This window comes from Gallus gallus, chromosome 5, assembly GCF_016699485.2.
Source record: "Gallus gallus isolate bGalGal1 chromosome 5, bGalGal1.mat.broiler.GRCg7b, whole genome shotgun sequence".
Lineage (NCBI taxonomy): Eukaryota > Metazoa > Chordata > Aves > Galliformes > Phasianidae > Gallus > Gallus gallus.
Window position 1 is genome coordinate 5,720,057 of NC_052536.1, and position 19,350 is coordinate 5,739,406.

Below are 19,350 nucleotides of genomic sequence, written 5' to 3' on the forward strand. Positions count from 1 at the left end.
AGCGGAAGTGGGTCTCTCACGGCACCGGAAGTCGCTCCGTCTTTCCGGTGTGGCGGCGTGCTCGGGCCGGCCGCGGCAGCCTCCGCTGCAGTCATGAGCGTCCCCGCGTTCATCGACATCACGGAAGAGGACCAGGTCCGCTGTCGGGGGGCGGCCTGGTGGAGCTGTGGGCAGGCGCGGGGCGGCCGGGAGGGGAGCGGGAGACGAGAGGGCAGCTGTTTGTCCGCAGCGGGCCCCTCCGCCGCAGGAGCCGGGCCTCGGGCTGGGAGGCGGCCCCGGCTGTGGGACAGCCCGTCGGGCCGGCCCTGTCGTGCGGGGGTTGCCGCGCTCGCCGCCCAGCGGCGCAGCTCAGGTGGGAAAGGGTCACATTAGAGAAACCCCGAGTTCAGAGGGACGCCTGGTCTTGGTGCTGCCTCTTGAGGGACTGCCGCCTCCCTAATGCTTCGCTTTCTGGTCTCTTCAATAGTACATTGTTATGAAGTGATAACTACTTCAGTACTGGCTAAAGCATTACGTGTCATGGGCTTTGCATGTTTTTGTCTTTGAGTGACGGTGTGTGTTGTTTCCATTGGCTTTTAAGTGGTGGACTTGGAAACCTGCGTGAACTGCGTTCAGAAATGCCAACCTTCTATCCAGGTCGCACCTGTCCCAGTGTCCAGTAATTCTCCCTTGGGTAGTTAGCCTGGAATGCCCTCAGCAGTCAGGAGGCCGGGAGCACTTGGTAAAGTCCAGTAGCACTGTGCTGGTTTAACACGGAACCTGACAGAAGTTACATCTGGTGTTACAGTTGCATCCACGTCAGAGCTTGCCTGTGACAAGGCAAAGCAGGTCATAGGATTACATTGGGAACTGTATTTTATTTGATGTCTATAAAGTCTGCCTTCTCTAATGTTGTTCTGTTTATACACTTTCCTGGTAAAGACACAACTAAATTCTTAGAGGTTGTAAAAATTCATAAGTAAGGATCTTTCTCACGCAGTGTTATCAGGCTGCAGTCCTGCACTCTGTAGTTGTAACTGATGTGTACCCACTGTGAGAAAGCTCAGCAGCGAGGTGGTGCTCTCAGTTATTGCCTCTCACACTGAGCTGGTATTTGGGTTATATGCTGACAATGGGGAGAGGGAGTGCTGTGGGATACTGGATGGTGCCAAGAGATGTCAGCTGCTGAGTGAGCAGCAGGGGAAGAGAAGTGGTTGTGGAAGAAAAATCTGTAAGAAATTATATTACTTTAACATTATTGTTCACAAAACAACTGTTTTGTGTGTTTCTTTTTCTTGTAAGGCTGCAGAACTTCGAGCTTACCTGAAGTCTAAAGGAGCTGAGATCTCTGAAGAAAACTCTGAAGGGGGACTTCATGTTGACTTGGCACAGATCATTGAAGTTTGTGATGTGTGCCTGAAAGAGGATGACAAAGGTTTGTCACTTCAAGTGTTGCCGGTTTTGCTAAACATACCACAATTAATGTTTTCAAATACATAACTGTGAGCAGAATTTAGAGCTGTGTTGCATGGCTTGCATGCTAACACATGCGTATTTGTGAAACTGCAAGTACTTACTTCCAGCACTGCCATGTGAAATTTGCATGTACTCTGCCCCTCCCTTCTTCAAATGTCCACTGCCCTTTGAAGGAGTCAGCAGTGGAGCTAGACTGTGCTTGTTATGAAGGCACCTGGCTTGTATATGAAACCGGTTTTCCCTCTGAAAAACTTATATGGTAAAGATTCAGTGCTAGTTAATGTTTCTGGTGACAGACCAAATAGGTAGCAAAAAAATCAAGACTAAACATCTATTACTAGAAGACTGGAAGACCACACTGAGCCAAATCTCTTGTATATTCTGATGAACATCCAGATTGGTAATGCTGGCATTTTATCTTTTGCAGTACTTTGCAAAATAAGTATGCATAGCAGAAGTAACTGCAGCACCAAATAGCTGTTACCGATGATAACTGTTGCTGGCAATTCTAAACAGCTGTATATGTTGTTCTGTGCAGATGTTGAGAGTGTCATGAACAGTGTAGTGTCTTTGCTTCTTATCCTGGAACCTGACAAACAGGAAGCATTGATTGAAAGTCTGTGTGAGAAGTTAGTGAAATTTCGGGAAGGAGAGCGCCCGTCTCTCAGACTGCAGCTGTAAGTATTTCACAGAGAAAAGTGAGACAGTGGTATCTCGCAGAGAGAGCACATTATTTCGTACATCTCTGTAAATCAAAGCGTAGGATGTTGGATTAAGATTTGTCTGCTGTAGGGAAAAGTGTAAAAAAAAAAAACAAAAACAAAACCCGAATACTGCTTATCATAAAGTAAATTACCGTTATACTTTCTTTGCTAAGTATTATGAACTTAAAAATGTACAGAGCTTTTGGCTTCTCTGCTGGAACCTGTTATAAAACTGAACAGTTACAATTCAGCATGGACTTATGGTGCTACCACGTGCTTTGTACTAGCACGCACATGACTAGAAACATTTATATGCATTCCTTCTTCCTAAACCTTTCCTAAATGTTTTCCTAAACCTTTTTAACTCAGTTTTTTGTTGTTTGTGGTTTAGACTGAGCAATCTCTTCCATGGCATGGATAAGAACACTCCTGTGAGATACACAGTGTACTGCAGCCTTCTTAAAGTGGCCTCATCATGTGGTGCCATCCAGTACATTCCAACTGAATTAGATCAGGTAATCACTCTGGTGCTTCAAGTTGTGGCCTCTGTATTAACCGCACTGCATTTCACTAAGTATTAGTCGCAGTTGATACAGACAATCTCTTCTTGCTAAAATTTGCTAGAGTCTATGAAATAGAAATGTAGAACATAAAACTTTTTACCTTTTAAAGGTATACGTATGGAATCTAGATCAAGCTGCTCTAGATCAAATTTAGTTTTTGTTTCTAGTTCTGTGCATAATTCCGTGAGTCTGCTTCTTGTCATAGTAATGAAAGTGAGGAGCTTTGATCAGGAATTGGGGGCATCGTGTTCCTTGCTCTGGAATTGCAGTGTGTTGGAATTTCTTGTCCTTAAGGAGTAACATAGAGAATGCAGACTTCCTGCTTCTTGTGGTAAAACTTCTACATTCTACATGGGGAGCCTAATAGTTAGAGGATGCAGAGGATAAATCTCTGTGAAAGATTCTTTTGAATCCTTTTCTGCTTGAGAGTCAATAACTACAGTTTTATTTTAGCCTTTTTCCAGTGCTTCCTTTTCACTTATATTCTACTTAGGTCCGAAAATGGATTTCTGACTGGAATCTCAGCACAGACAAAAAGCACACTCTTCTAAGACTGCTGTATGATGTCCTCGTAGACTGCAAAAAGAGGTATAAAAGACAAGTAATAGATTACTGCATTTACACTGATGTATTGAAAGTTATGTTAGGAGAAGTATTTCTCACAGCACTTTTAAAATTAATCTCAACTAATAATTCAGTGCAGATATACCTGTTGCTTTTTCCTTTGTTTTAAGCAGTCTTGCATTAAACCATTTCTTAGAGAATATTAATTAGTAGTGAATTAGCTACAGACTTCCAAAATAAAGCTATTCCTTTTTATAAATATTAATCTTCAAGCATTGTACTGTTCTGCCAAGTTTATATGGCATAAGTTTAAATGCACTTTTGACATTTTAGTGCATGGCAGTGCTATCTCTTTTTTAATGATGTTGGGAGGCTTATCAATCACAGTTAACAGAATCAGTCTTCTAATATAAACATTACCTTTAGGACAAAGCTTTCCACTCGTCATCAAAATTAATGTCTGCAGAATACCTGCTTGACCATTTTAAATCATTATCCTGGATCATAAGAGGTATCTTTGATCCAACAAACTTGGCAGACCAGTGTCTTCTGGCATGTAAAGCAATGCTGTCTGTACCGTGCCTGTGAATTAATGCAAATCTCAACTGAGAGCTGTCATCAGTTTATCTCGGATATGTGATAGGGTGTTTTGAATGCATTGGCCAGGGCTGTTGAGATGGGCTGAAGTGGTTTCAGTGTGTAGTTCCACAACTGTATCAGCCTATCTGTCTAAATTGTCCCTGCTGTGGGTTGTGGAAGTAGGGAGAGTAACATTTCCTGTATTTGCATGACGTTGTACTGCTGCAGAAAGAAGCACTTCTGTCCCCAGTCCATTTCTCTGTGTGCACACATGCTGGTGTAGGCACTTGTACAGCTGTACAGTGGATTGGATGGGGAGGTGACCTTTCTGGGGAAGAAAGGCAGGTGTGGAGCTGTCATAGTAGGAGGAGAGTTTGTTCTGGCAGGAGAGTTAGCTTATTCTGGCCTCGTGCAACTGTAGCCTGGAAATGCTGTGTCAGCATAGCAGGATCATTTTTTACTGAATCTCCATTTAGGGATGATTAATCCTCATGGAGTTGTTACACTGTGAGCTACAACATTATAGCAATTTCCTGTCATTAATGTTAAAATGCTTTTGCATTGATGATACTTCATAACAGATTTCAACTGGTCAAAATCATTTCAAAAATGTTAATCAGATTTTATATAAGACATAGCACTTCTGTTTTAAAGTATTACACTGATAATCTGTAATGCTCTTACTCCTAAAACATTTCTCATTCTGTTGATTTATTCAGAGGTTTTAATTAGCCAAGTTCCCAAATTTCATAGCCAACTATGTTTTAACTAGTCTTACTATCAAAATATGTGAATTAAACTTCTAGCTTTTGTTCTCAGTGCTACGAGTAAGCCTACTACCATGGTTATTTAGCAGTTAGCTGCCCAGTTTCAGAAAAAAAAGACATTTTTGCTTACCAGTAATATTTTTTAAGTGAGGCATTAAAAACTTCTACAAACTCTGTAATATATTACTCTGCACTCAGTGTCCTTACCATCTGTTGCAGTGAGCTTTGCAGGGAATGGAGCAATTTTTCAGAGCACTTACACTCTTCTCCAGGAAAGAAAACAAGAAGTGACCCTAGCACCTTTGACCTGGTTCACTCTCCTGGATCAGTGGGCAGTATTTGCAATAGTATGGGAAACACACAGCAGCATTCCAGCTTTAGCACACAGGAATGCTGCTCGGTGTAGTGGTATGGGAAGATAAGTGGGAACTGAAAAATAAGCAATAAAAATCATACCTCAGTTACTTTGTTGATTTATAATCAAGGAAAAAAAAAACACTGTTGAAAGCAATGGAATCTTGGTTCTTTGGCTTCTTTTATGTTTTAACTTCAGTTAATGTGGCAGAAGAGATGTCTTTACAGACCTAAGAGGCTTTCCCCAGCGGTTAGCTTGGTAGCAAACAGCTCCTGAAAAGCTTGTTTTATCAAATCTTTTCCAGTCACTTCCTGATTGAAGTTTCTTTTTTCTGATGATCAAAATTGTCTTGAGCTCTTTGAAGAGGGGCTCTTATCTTTCCATTGATCAGCTAAAGAAAAATTGGTAGTGGCAGCTGGAAAATTGATAGGTGGTGTCACATGTTTTTGGGTTTTTATATTTGGCAGATGAACTTTGCCAGAGGTTAGTTAATTTCCCTGCTACTTACGATTCTTGCCGTAAAGGTTCTATGGTAGTTTTCTATTTCAGCTTGCTTAATATTCAGCATTTTCCTAGCTGTGTTGGTATGAAACTACAAGGTAATACAACCTGTTTTCTTTTCCAGTTATAGGTGAAGTTTTGCAGGCATGCACATCTTGTTTGCAGCCTAAGACTGGTGTTCTCCTGTGAGGTCTTGAATGTCATGCCAGGCCCCAGCCCGATGCAGCTTACAGTTTTAGCAGTAATCTTTGGTGAAATGGTGATCTGTCTTAGTGCTTTAAACACCAGAATGTATAGTAGTAGTGTGATGCTGAATAGAGTAAGATGAAGAAAGAAAAGTAGTAGAATAATCCTGACATATTTACTGAGGCTTACGAGAGTTTAGCACAGGAAGCTTGGGAGTGGAGACCAGGCAGGGGATGTGAGCACAGTGAGGTGGTGGGTGGTGCATTTCATCAGTGGTGACAGCAGTGTGAAAGAGGAGCCATGTTCCGGTCAGCCATGCAGTTTTTTACAAGTGCAGCATGCAGGCTCTTGTTCATCTCTGGCAAAAAATGCACAGCAAATGGCAGTGACTGTGCTGAACATTGTGTTTTGTAGCTGGGGATTTGATCTATCAGACGGTGTTATTGTGCTCTTTTTAGTTTTCATGGAAATAAATAGGAGACATTAATTTTGAAGCAATCTTTATCTGTGCAAAGCTGTCTAAATTTGTTTTATTTCACTATTACGTTGCTATCTGTTCTTCTACACACTAGTATCAGGTGCCATGGCAAAGCATAGGCTGACCTCTTGAATTATAGATAATGCCTGCTTCCCATGATGTCTGAATATTTGCACTGCACATCTGTGATAGCTGGGAGAACAAAACATCGGTGATATCTCTAGGAGCACAAAACTTCACTCTACAGAGAAGCTGTCAAATAGCAATTTTATGAGTTTTATGATAAATACCCATATAAAAATAGTCATTGAACTATTAAAAGAAAAAAGAAAAAAAAACAGCATTCTAGCTTGTGCTGCTACTTAGTTAAACCCATATGAGTGTGCTAACTGCTGATAGTGTTGTGCAGGTTTAGTCCTCTCTTGTGCAACTTTTGCTATTACTTTAAGTAGTTAAGGCAATTTGATACTTTATTGTTACACAGTTTATTCATTTGTAGGTCTACTAGACTGTACTTATATATGTGTTTCAACTTGATTACTGTTAATTTTCTTCATGGGGGAAATTTGCTGTATCTGCAATTGAAGTACTTTGAAGGAAGAATTTGGCTTTATGTTGTAGCTCAGAGAGAACAATATCCTCCCTTCCTGTCCCCTCAGAAAGTACTTCTGCATAAAGGGGATCCCAAGGATATGTGCAGCAAAGCAGTTGCCAGTCTGTATGTATGCACAGGGAATTTGTGCAGAGTTCATGCTCTTATTATCAGATATTGGTTGTATCTACACCCAGACCCTACCATGTCTCAATTAAGTACTAAGGAGGCATCAATGAAATCTGTTAACTGTCTGGACAAAGTATTGCAGCTACCATCTTTTAGTAGTTAATGAGGATCACATAAGAAAAAGGAAATAAGTTGGTTCTGGTGATGCTTTTTTCTTGTTTTGTTTTCTTGCTGAAAACTTTGTAAAGAAGCATCAGCAGTTGCTGGCCTCACTAGTGGTGAGAACTGATGCATCAAAATAAATAAAAATTAATTAAAATGACACAGTCTCTTATCTGTCTTGGAGATGGTTTGCAGTAACATTGAGGAGCTGTTTAAAAAAAATCATCTGGGTAGACAAGCCTCAGAGTTTACTCCATTTTCTTAGAATGAATGCTTTTTTCCTAAAAGCTGTCTGTCAGTGCAGTGTTGGGAGCTGTTGCTTCATGGCAGCCTGAGTTGCTTGAATTGTTGGCCACTTAACTTCATCAGTAAAATGAGCAGCTCTCACTCTGAATACTTGGAGACAATCTGTGAAAGAAGAAAAGGGAGCTTTTACACAGCTATTTTTCTGACCATAAATATTCTTTAAGATATGCCATTTTACATTTGAAATAAACTTTGCAGTGCTACTTATTCTGCAATGATTAAATCCAGATGTGCATAAGAGGAGCGTTCTAGTGAACCATATAAAGCTGTTCCTAGCTCAGAAAGCTTTTTCCATAACCAGCAGGTAATTTATCAATTTAAGAGAATGAAATGAAGGGTGAAGATAAACATTTTGTAGAACAAGAATTGAAAGAATACATCTAGTTAATTTGTTCTTTCCACTAGAATTAAAATGGATCATCTACATCTTTTCAAGTGTAATTTAATTTGACCTGCAACATCATGACAGAATTATTTAAATGTTTGAGTGTTTTGGAACTATTTTTTCAGCAACCCTAAGGTGACTTTATTTTTCTTCGTCAGTGATACTGCAGCAAAAGTAATGGTGGAACTACTGGGGAGTTACACAGAGGATAATGCTTCCCAGGCTAGAGTTGATGCTCACAGGTAATGCTGACTTCCTGATTTCCTCAAAAGTTTTTACTATATTGCAGTGTTATGTTGATTGCCTTATGTTAAAGAGTATGGAATGGCCTTGCTGGCAGGGGACTTTTTTCTATACAGTGGCTGACTTGATGGAGAATTTGCAGCCTATGGTAGGTTCGGGTGTTTCTAGGTGTCTAGGTTCACTCCACTGTGCAAGTGTTCAGGAATAGTTCTGCTCACTGAGTAGGTTGTTTAGATCAGGTATCTGATCAAAAACTGAATTGGCATCCTGTATTTCCGATTTTTTTTACTTGCTGGTTATTTGAATCTTGAATTTGAACGTTCTGTTTAAATAGCACTTTCTATTGAAATTATTGCGTTCTTTTCTAGGAGCAGATACTGAGGATATGAAAAAAAATAAAACTACTTGGTTGATATGCTGGAAGTAAAATTGGTTCTTAGCAGTGTGTTTCCCCTCCAGGCAAAATTTTGCATTCTGCCTGCCATTGCTCTGACAAACTTAGATTTTTAATAAGTTACATAAATCTACTGTGTGTGTAATAGCTTGTAGGTAAGCTTGCAGGAAAATCAGGACTCATTTTGAAAATTAAAATGTCTTTGCATATGTAAATGAAAACCTCAGTGACTACCATTGAGGCCTTTTACGTCTGAAAGAACATACCTACTTGGAGTTGACCACACTGCTGTGTCTAGGCACTCTTCAGGTTCTTCTGGGTGTATGTTATGTGGCAGGGTCGTGGTCTAGGCCATCAGCACTAGTGTAGCACTAAAAGACTTCTAATGTGCTGTCGAGCAAAAGCTTTCATCTAGAGTTCTAGAAACACTTTAGGACTGTTTATAGTCTGGAGCTGCAACTGATAAATCATAGGTCTTGCAGTGTTTGGTATTGAGGTTTTCTCTGCTTTATGTCACATGTTCAAGTATAATTAATCTTTCTAAACGACTTAATTCTATGAAATTTTAGGAGGACAGTAAAAACACCACGAGGAATGAAGGTTTGGCTGGAAGTAAATGTAATAAATGTACAGTTGGATTCAGTAGGTTCATCTGTAGTCCTACCACCTGGTTAATTGTGATATGGGGCAAAGTACTGAGCACTTGCTCTTGTTTTTTTTCCACCCATGAAACAAAGATTAAAGGTACTTAGGAATGTGACATGCCTTATATTTAAGCATAGTTGAAAACCCTGGAATATCTCCTAGAAAGCAAAGAAAAACAAGTGGAGTTGCATTTAAAATGTGTATTGCTGTAAAAATAATTATTTTTCTTTTCTAATTAGATGTATTGTACGAGCATTGAAAGATCCAAATACCTTTCTCTTTGACCATCTTCTTGCCTTAAAACCAGTCAAATTTTTGGAGGGTGAACTTATTCATGATGTGAGTAGCTTTCTTTTTAGCAAGTTGGTTTAATATCTTAGAAAGTCCTTGCCTTATTAGTGTCTTTGGAAATTCACTGGAGTAGTGATCTGTGTATTTTTGTTTAAATGTTCTTAGAATCAGAAAATTAAAATGTTACATGTAAGATGTGTAATAGAAAGTTCCCCTTTAGAAGCTTTAGAAAATCAGTTACAAGTTGAACCTTCACTGTGAATTCTTTTGGCAAAACTACCTTTCTGATCTGAGAAAATAATCACAGCACAGATTGCCCTTGGCTTTTAGCAGGAGACTTTTTAAGAACTGTTAACTTATATAGTTTTGGGGGTTTTTTATTTGTTGTTTTTTTTCCCAGTTCTATAGTAATTGTGGTGTTTTATGTGTCTGTGCATTCTCCAAAGAGGGAAACAGAAAATCTTTAAACTATTCTTACATTTGTTTTCCATCTTCTAGCTTTTGACAATTTTTGTAAGCGCTAAACTAGTATCCTATGTCAAGTTTTATCAGAACAACAAAGACTTCATTGACTCCCTTGGTAAGTTTTCAAGTCATTATGTTTCTGACATGGCTTATGATAATGGAACCTGCAAAAGACTTCAGTTCCAACCCAAATATCAAAGACAGAATTTTAATAGTGATTTTTTTTGTTCTTTTTTTTTTCTAAACAGTGGATTAGACTCTAACCTCTCAGAAATGGACTGTCTAAGTGTGGTTTGTTATATATGCTAGGACAAGCTGTTTTGGGGGTTTCAAATGGGAATCTGTTTTTCTCCACTTTGTTCGCTTAAACCCTTTGGGAGGGAATATTTAGTGCATTGGTACATCAGGCTGGGTCAGACATGACAACTTCAATAAGCAAGACAGCAGCTTGTATAAATCTCTTACCGTGTTTTTTTAATGATCAGTAACTTTATAACAGCAAATACTTCAAATACTTCTCCTGAACAGTAAGGTAAAACATGCAAACTAGTGTACGTGTGTGCGCGTGTGCTGATGCATTAGACCTAGCAAGTCACAGTCTGTCCCAGTTAATTTGTTTCATCACATGAAGCAATGTGATGGAATGTTAATGTCAGCACCCTCTTTATTTACACACTGTGGAAAAAAGGAGTAGTAATTAACACTTTGACACTCCCCCGTTGATGTGTAATTGACTGTTTCAAAGGAGCACTGGTTCATAAGCTATTGCATGCATTAAAATTACGTTTTTTATATTCCAGCTTTTTAGGACAGGGGTCAGTGACAATGCAGAAATTGCTCAATGATGCAGATTTTTTTATTACTGCATTAAGGTTTTGACATATTAGTAATGAATAAATGTTTCCATAAAAATCTGATTTTTTTTTTTATAACTTTGATTTTGAAATGACACTTGAACACTAAGTGAATGCATTTGAATAAAGGCATAGTTTTGCTAAAACTGAGTTTAGTGCAGCCTTTTAACATATGCATTATTTTGTTTAATGGAGTGTGGTATAATTCTGAGAATAATTTCCCTCAAAGCTTAAAAGTGCTGGTACTCTGAGTATTAAAATGATAGTGGTTTTTTTTTTTTTTAAGATAAAAATTAGCAGCAAGTTTTCAGTAGTTTGTAAGAGTGTGTATAGGATAACATTATCTTTTGTCTTTTTATCTAAACATTCACTGTAAAGACATTTCATACTTTTCTTTCTAAGGGGAGAGGTTGTTTTTTTTTTTTTTTAATATAGTAATTACTTTTATGTGTTGTAATGGTTTATCTGTTCAGTACTTGCCCATGGAAGTATTTGCTGAAAATGCAGTTGTGCTTATATCTGTACGTCATACAATAGTCATGATTTATTTTGCTTTGCCTTCCTGTATCTATGTTTAACTCTGTGAGTGTAAGGTCTACATATTTTCAACATGTCTGGTATTCAGGTGATCCTAGTAAAATCCTTAAATATCTGTATAGCTGTTTTGGAAAACAACCTTCTGCTTACCTTGATTTCTCACCTTTATGGTGTACTCAGGAAATTTTGAATGTCTTTCAGCTATGGCTAAGGTAGAGATTCTGAAGCAGTTCAAACTGGAATTCTTGCAACTTGGTCTGCTTCTTTCAGCTATGCCTTCCAAAAAAAAAAAAAAAAAAAAAAAGGCAGACCAATATAGAAAACAGGACGATTATTTGAGGAGGCATTCAACAGTTCTCTAAAACACCTAGATCTGTTCCCCAAAACAAGTGTTTTTAATGATTCTCTTTCTTTCTCTCACAACATTTTCTCAAGTATTGGGCTTCAAAATAAAAAAGGACGTTGTTCAAAGTATTTCAGAGCTGTTGCAAAATCAGCTTTACTTGGATCAGGACCAATTAAAATCAGTCTATGTGAGCTGTGCAATGAAGGCTCCTACAGGTGGCATCAGTTTGTTACAATTTGTTGTTTTATTAATGCTGACAACTTAGGCCAGCGGTAGCATTATCTGTGTCAACTGAATCGCCCTAACATGTCCACATTTAATCTGGTATTATCAGCAGCCTTCTTCAGAAAGTTAATCAGCATCTCATTTGCATTTGTTAATTAGGGTTAATGTGTGCTAATTGATTTTTTGATGCTTGTAGATTTCCATTAAACTCAGTTAGGTGTATTTTCTGATGCTCCTCGTTCGTATGAGTTATAGTGATCACATTTTTGTTGAATTGGTGCCAAATAGGGAGCCTGCATCATAATTACAGCTAATTAACACAACATGATGTCCTCTACTAATGTGCTTTCCTATTACAGTATGGATGTTATAAATTCCAAACTTAAATATTTACTGATGCCATGTGGATGCATATAATGTCATTCCAAAACCAAATGATTGCCGTTCATTTTAAGGGAACTTCCAGTGATGCTTAGTTGGTGCCTAGGAGAACTTGATAAAGAAAGGCCTTGCCTCATCCAAGTGCAGCTCTGTGCACCTGCACTTTTTCAGGAGAAACAACTCAGATTTACACGTGTAAGCCCAGGGTTCAGTTCTTTGTTGCCATTCATGCTACCCCGCAAAAGATCTAACACATCTTAGCATCTTTTTATGTGTTCTTGAAGAACACTTTTTTTTTTTTGAGATAGATGCAGTGAGCATGCATCTCATTGCTTTTATAATACGTTGTAGGCAGTTACTCAAAACACATGTTTAGGGGACAGAAATGTTACACTGCTGAACCATTAGATTTTTTTTAAGCACCTATACGAGAACGAGCAGTGAGGCTGGAGGAAGGCTTTGACATCACCAGTTATTTTTGTTGTGTTGCACTGCTGTGCTTCCTGATGATCCAACTAAAAACATCTCTTGTGTTCTTACCACCCAAGTTCTGTAAAGATGATGTCCTTAGTGGTTCAAAAAAATCTCCACTCTCCTCTTTTTGGATATTCATGTTACTGATGATTGAGCCTTGATGAATTCATAACTAAACTAGGTGTTTTAGCAGAATATGAGGAGGATGCAGGAATAAATATTACCTCAAAAATATTGATAAAGCCAGGTAGAATGTTTTCGCTATGCAAAATTCTAAATTAGTGGAAGAATATCTAAGTAAAGACCATGAAAAGCAAACTAGATATTATTGAATTAATATCCATAAACTATCAATACTTTTCACACAGGCTTGTTGCATGAACAGAATATGGCAAAAATGAGGCTACTTACTTTCATGGGCATGGCTGTTGAGAATAAAGAAATATCATTTGACACAATGCAACAAGAACTTCAGATTGGAGCTGATGACGTAGAAGCATTTGTTATTGATGGTAAGAACTGTAACAAAGTACTTTACACAGTGCTAATGAACTGTACCTTACAGTCTTCTGAGCTAATATTAAATATTGAGATAAATGTTTAATTCTATTCCAATATAGGTGTATCTGTAAAACCTTTGTGCTTGAATGTACAACTGACTTTGAAAGAGTTAGTTTCTTAGCCATGGGAACTATATTTCAGACAATTCTGCATAATAAATCATTTACAGGTTCAATTTGTCACCTGGTTTTGTTCGCTTTCATTAAAACTATTAGTTTGTAGGGGTATTTATTATTATTCTTTTTACAAACTTCTTTAATAGTTTAGTTTGGCATCAATTACAGCAAGATACGTCCATCTTATAACATCATTTTGCATTTCTGCCTATTAGATTGTTAAAACTGTCAGCAAAACAACGTTAGGTGAACGACTGTTTTATAGGAGGCTTATGCAATATAACATCACCCTATCTTGAAAATAGGGCTTAAAACAGCATTACTTTTTTGCAGCTGTGAAGACAAAGATGGTATACTGCAAAATAGATCAGACACAGAGGAAAGTAGTTGTCAGGTAAGACTTAATTCTTCATAGCATTTTGTAGAACTTAGTGTGTTCTAATTATTTCACTTACAGTTGTAGAATATTTTAACTTGAGGCAAGGTATTGTTCCTATCACTTGGTGGTAGTTAAGTAGTTGCTATTTATCATAATTTTATTAAAGCTCAGACTGAATGTGATTAGCTTATTTAATGAAAGAGTCCTATTTTCCAGCACATTTCATTTAATGACCTAATAGTGACAAGAATACTAATGACTATTGTTGCTTTAAATATTTGGGAAGGCTACAGAATTCTGTAACTGGTGAAGTGCAGCCTTTTACAGAAAATAAAAACTTCCCTGCTCATGTGTGAGATTAAAGTAATGCTGTAAAAGAATTGTTAGGTGAGTATTACATCTAGTAATCATCTGATTTTGTTTTACTTCTCTAGTCACAGCACACATCGGACTTTTGGAAAGCAGCAGTGGCAGCAACTGTATGATACTCTTAACACCTGGAAACAAAATTTGAATCAAGTCAAAAACAGTCTCCTCAGTCTCTCAGACACCTAAAGAAAATATCACCTAGAAATGTCTTGCTATAGATACATTTTATTCAAAATTTTGACCATTTGTGAATGTTTCCAAAATGTATACAATTGGTTTAAAGAAGACATGCATTCTAAATTTCAACAGAAAAGCAATAAAATGTGGGAAAATCTCTTGTTGATTTTCTTATATAATTAGAAATAACTAACAGTAGCAATACCCTGTTTCTTTTGTTGTTCTTATTTTTTTAGGTTTCTCCTATGAGAATTGCTCTTTGACAAGAGGTATGGGGTGGGAGAGAGGTAGATGAGGAAAGTGATAGTGTAAGTAATTGAATTGAATAGTAAGTAATTACTATTATCCTGAAGGAGGAGAAATGTGAGCCAGAAGTGAAACTTCGTAAGCTATACCCCCCGTTTTAGTGGGCAAAGAGGCATTATTTAGACAAAATTTATTACAGCAACCCTAAGTGGCATGAGTCTATAAGAACAATTATATTTTGAAACAGTTGCAGCACTGTTCAAAAACGGAGCAGTCTGTCAACCCAAACTGAACTATTTCGATTAGAAGTTCTGGGGAGTAGTTTAATATTGCTTACAGATTTATTAAAACATTTAACTTGTGAACTTTTAACTTCAGGTCAAACTCATAACAGCTTGCTTGCATTTGATTGTAGAAACGGATTAATTAGAGTTGCATCTATTTTTAAACAAGAAGTATTTATCCTGTATTAAATGTGAAAGTACATGAATATACAGTATGTAGGAATACCTCTACCAACTTAGCTTACAGAAGTGGTTTATCCATGTTTAACTACCATCTCCTACCACTGCTTTTTACTGTCTGTCTTCATATTTTCTTTTTCTTGATGAACAAAGGGTTTCCAAATTGAGGTATTTCTCAATTTCTTCTATTTGACTTTGTACAGTGGAATTATGAGTAGGAAACCTGTCCTCATCTCCAAGCGTTCTTTCACTTTGTGCTGAAGTTACAGTCATGGGAGATGACTTCTGCTCATTCAAAGCAGTAAATCCTTCTTTCACCTGTCAGAAAAAAAGATGTGGCAGCTAATAATAAAAAAAATTCAGATACAAATGTTCAGATTGTTAGCAGTAATTTGACATTAGGCACGCAGGGAAATTTGAACAGAAAAATAAGTCAACTGGAAAAAATGTTTTATTTGAGATGCTTACTTCAGCTTGAAAATGGAAGACTTGATAAATGTATAAACCTAACCTTAACATAAGACTTGATACAGGAGAGTATGAATAAAAAAGACAACCTTGCCCAAGAATGCAGATTAGCAAAATAAATAGTTCAATTAAACAGTTTAATGTTGCAATTGACACTTCTAGTACTATGCAGTAATTTGATTAACAAAACCCAAAATTGTGAGGTTTATAGTGTTAACTCCCTCTCTGCTTAGCTTTATAGATGAGAAAACAAACATCATTAACTGAAGCAAGGTCTGTAATCATTTGGCTTTGCATGTTAAAGACCTTTTTGTTCTCTGAATAGTTTTAATTACTGTTTCATATATATCCAAATCAAGCAACAAATCAGGGAAGCAGTTTTTTTGCTGAAACAACGAGCTTTCTCTACATAGCCCTACACCATGTGCCTCCTGGGAAGGTCAACATGCAGCAGCAGCCACCTGCCTGAGCACAGGCTCACAACAAAATGGGTTACACGGAACCAGCACTGTAGTGGTTCTTGGGGACCTCAAATGTGATGTCCAGGAAGTTGCATGCTAGGGCAATTCTGTTTTATATGGATTGTGAGGTGAGGCTCCATTGAGCCATTTTGGAACATTGGATAACTGGCCCAGCTACTTGTAAGCCACAGTCTGCAGGCCTGTTTTCAGTTTAGCACAGATTTTTTTTAAAAAACAAACTGAAATTTAAAGAGGGATAATTTGCAGTGTATCACTACATGCTGCTACATGCACCAATAATTGAAAGACTTTCCTTCTGCAGCAGAAAAAAAAATCCTGCATGTCAAACTAAAAATCCCCAGCATTTTCACAATGAAATACAAGTAAAGCAATGCATCTTACTGTCCACACTGTAAAATATGGTAAGTTCTCTTTAATACCATGGGGGTGACATGCATAAAAACATACTCTTTTTTTCTCATTTTCTATCATTTTTCAAGTGCTGCCATTTGGTTAAATGGGATTATCCAAGTGGAAGAAGGCATAAGTCTGCTCCTCTTTTAAACGTACAAGTTAGTCAAAACAACTAAACTGAGCAGCAAAAATTAGTGCTGAGCCTCTTCTTAATCTCAACAGCTTTTACACGTCAGTCATAAAAATGACAAATCTAAAGAAAGAAGGTATTAGCACCAGTACAAAAGGGAAGGAGTAGTCTGCAATGTCCCAGGCTGAGACTTCATGGTGCAATTGCTTGGAAAATAATCTTAGGTCAAATCTACAAGGCATGCTGTTCATGTCTATCTTGGCTTTTACTTAGCCTGCACATAAGGAGCTTTAATTTGGAGGTGATGAAGTAGTATAACCACCATCAGATAATGAAATACAGCTTTTTACTTGCTGTAAATTAGGCACTTTAGTCCACCCCTTTCCAGAAGTTCTCAGCTGAAGGCACAGAAGACAAAGCAAGGAAGAGCAAGAAGTGTGTTCTCATCAATTCTTGGCTCCATCTCAATGAGAAAAAAAAAGCAGGAGGCACAGTATCATCACCATGCTTGGTATTTTGCAGAAAATCTACCTCATTCTCATGCTCAAGTATCGTTACATTAGGAAGGTTGAGTAATTTAATAACAACAGTCTTCTTAATTTCAGAGTACATGAATGCTAGTAGCATAGAGAACTGATTATGCTTAGTAAAAATCAGCCAGTTTTGTCTCCTGAAAATACTATATCTGCATCCTGATCTCAAACCTCATTCAGAAGAGACAGCCCAAACTGAGAACCTCCTCTAGAACCTCTTCCGGAAAAGGGGGCTCATTGCAGTTGTAAATTACTCTATTGCTCTTGAATATTATGTTTAGGATCTAACATGGATCTAAGATGCAGTATGAGGCATTGCCAGTACCACTCTGAACAAACTTGCCTTACTGGAAAACAACAGCTTGCTTTTCCATTATCTGCCTTTATGCACACATGTAGTATCGTAATACTAAAACAGTAAGATAACTTAAAATATGGTGTTACGTAATTGCTGCATGGTATGAACTGATCGGCTGAATTTCTAAGCCATTCACAGACATATTTAAAAATAAGATGTTCCTATCAAATAAAGAAACAATGTTTTTATACTTTTCCATGCTACTTTTTTTTTTTTTTTAAGAAAAATCTCTAGGTGATGATTTTTATTAAGGTACACAATGAACTACCCTCTTCTTCCCCTCCCATACAGACTGGTTAGCATCTGTTTGATTCATATGCTGTGACTTTTCCTGCTGCTTTCTATCAGCCTTAATTGTGAAAAATGGTGCCTAGTTGCCCTTTTGATATTATTTTGGAGATTGACTCAGTCTTAAAGTATCCAGATGCGTACAGTTGTACAAATATCTGTGGAATTAGCTCACTGAGGTCTGGTCCGCAGTATTTTTAATTGACTTACATGTTCTGTGGGAAAAGAAGAATCATAAAAAGTCTTTGCTATAGCATTCCATTCTTCAGTAGGGTCTCCCTGGGGGTCTCGGTGGATTCTAGAGGTATTCAAAGTGTCGGCGGCTCTGTTAGAACTGGTGGAACCTGATTGACGAAAAGGAAATGGTAACAACTGCAATTTAGTCTCTAGGCACTAATTGTAAAGTAACTAAATTTCTGGTTTACCTCTGATCTTAAAAAAAAAATAATAATTTTGGTTTTAATCATTGAATCTCTGTTGCAGGCTTTTCCCTCATTTTTCTTTCAGATTCTTCTGCAACGATGAGGTACGTTCCTATTCCAGTTAAAGATGTTTTGTGTCATTTTCATGTATTAAGTTAACGCTATGAAAATTGGGATTTATACAAAATATAGGCATTTTCAGTATACTAACTGAATATACCTTTTATTAAACAGTACACCTCTAAGACTCACCTGATAATGATTTTAAAGTATATAATTACTGGCATCCTGACATAATATTGCAGGATAACTTGTAATAAGAACATTTTAAATACAAAGTTGTTTAGACAGACAACATCTTTATAATAAGAAGTCTTTTTTTGTAAATAGATAAACCTAATATTTCATGAGATCATGCTATAGCTATCTACTAAAGGTATAAAGGACAAATCAGTAGATCAACTGTAGCAGTGTAAGGCTCGAGTCCTGCGGTGGCTTTATGAACCGTTAGCAGACTCCACTGAAGCCAACACCAAACTACTTGCAAAATGAGAACAAGCATACTTTCAAAATTACTTATAATGAAAACAGGCACTGTTGGTTTTTTTTTTTTTTCGCAACACAGATGCCTGTCAGTTACAGATAAAATAGTAAAATCATTACTTTGCAGAATCAAATAGGAGAGTTCTCCAGGAAGATTGTGCCCACTCTCAGTTAATTCCTCCACTCAATGCAGTGTGGCTGCTGGAACCAGAAATGTTGTATAAATAGTAGATTGCATTGCCCTTAGGCAGTAAAAGGAGTTCCCTCAAACAGGATTACTAAACTTCAATGCTCAGTGTTTCACATGGCTAGCTGTGCCTTGATGAAGAAAAATAAAAGCAAAAATAGGAACATATCCACACTGATTCCACCCATGGTTTGCCATTTGGGGAAAAAAACCGCAATAAATCTTGGAAGTTGCAGTGCTGAGTGTACTGCAATGACTAATTCTTAGGTTCCCTGTCAGTAAGATTTTCTGCTCTACAAGAGGCAGGCAAGCAGAAGTACGGGCCTATATAAATTAGGCTGTACGATGAGAGGGAGAGGCAGATCTGGGACCCAACCCAAGATCTTCAGCTGTGAAGTTTTGCCAGAATTAAAGACGTCTGGTGACTGTACTGGTCACTAGGTAACTCATTTGTGGAAGCACAGTCATATTCAAATCTCCACTGGCTCCTTTGGATGAACTTGTTAGACTCAATTCTTGGAATTACCCTACTTTGCATACAAGAAAAGAAGGAACAGCACATGGATTAATTTCAGATAGCACAATCTGTCCCTGCAGAAAAAAAAAATCCATGAATCCATGTGGAATATCACATAACTGTGCATGGATTTCCT

The 19,350-nt window shown here is 37.6% G+C and overlaps 2 protein-coding genes and 1 long non-coding RNA gene across 14 annotated transcripts in view; 1 reads left to right on the forward strand and 2 right to left on the reverse strand.

The window, feature by feature from the left end:
- The first annotated feature begins 40 nt into the window (after window positions 1-40).
- EIF3M (eukaryotic translation initiation factor 3 subunit M) lies at window positions 41-14,340 on the forward strand. The gene is made up of 11 exons (NM_001006406.2): window positions 41-135; window positions 1,282-1,414; window positions 1,994-2,132; window positions 2,551-2,674; window positions 3,216-3,310; window positions 7,885-7,968; window positions 9,248-9,347; window positions 9,798-9,879; window positions 12,950-13,093; window positions 13,592-13,652; window positions 14,072-14,340. The coding sequence occupies exons 1-11, from the start codon at window positions 94-96 to the stop codon at window positions 14,190-14,192; spliced, it is 1,125 nt and encodes a 374-aa protein (NP_001006406.1). The 5' UTR covers window positions 41-93; the 3' UTR covers window positions 14,193-14,340.
- LOC107053345 lies at window positions 2,030-12,950 on the reverse strand. The gene is made up of 2 exons (XR_001466504.3): window positions 11,306-12,950; window positions 2,030-7,443 (listed from the first exon to the last, which is right to left on the reverse strand). It is a non-coding gene; the product is annotated as an uncharacterized LOC107053345 (long non-coding RNA).
- The window catches only part of CCDC73 (coiled-coil domain containing 73), a 78,584-nt gene continuing 73,445 nt past the window's right edge, over window positions 14,212-19,350 (reverse strand). For all 12 annotated transcript variants that reach the window (XM_040701215.2, XM_040701213.2, XM_040701236.2 and 9 more), the window contains 2 exons: window positions 17,756-17,889; window positions 14,212-15,211 (listed from right to left, as the gene is read on the reverse strand). In XM_040701215.2, coding sequence (XP_040557149.1) covers window positions 15,005-15,211; window positions 17,756-17,889 — 341 coding nt within the window. In that variant the 3' untranslated portion in view covers window positions 14,212-15,004. The remainder of the gene's footprint in view (window positions 15,212-17,755; window positions 17,890-19,350) is intronic.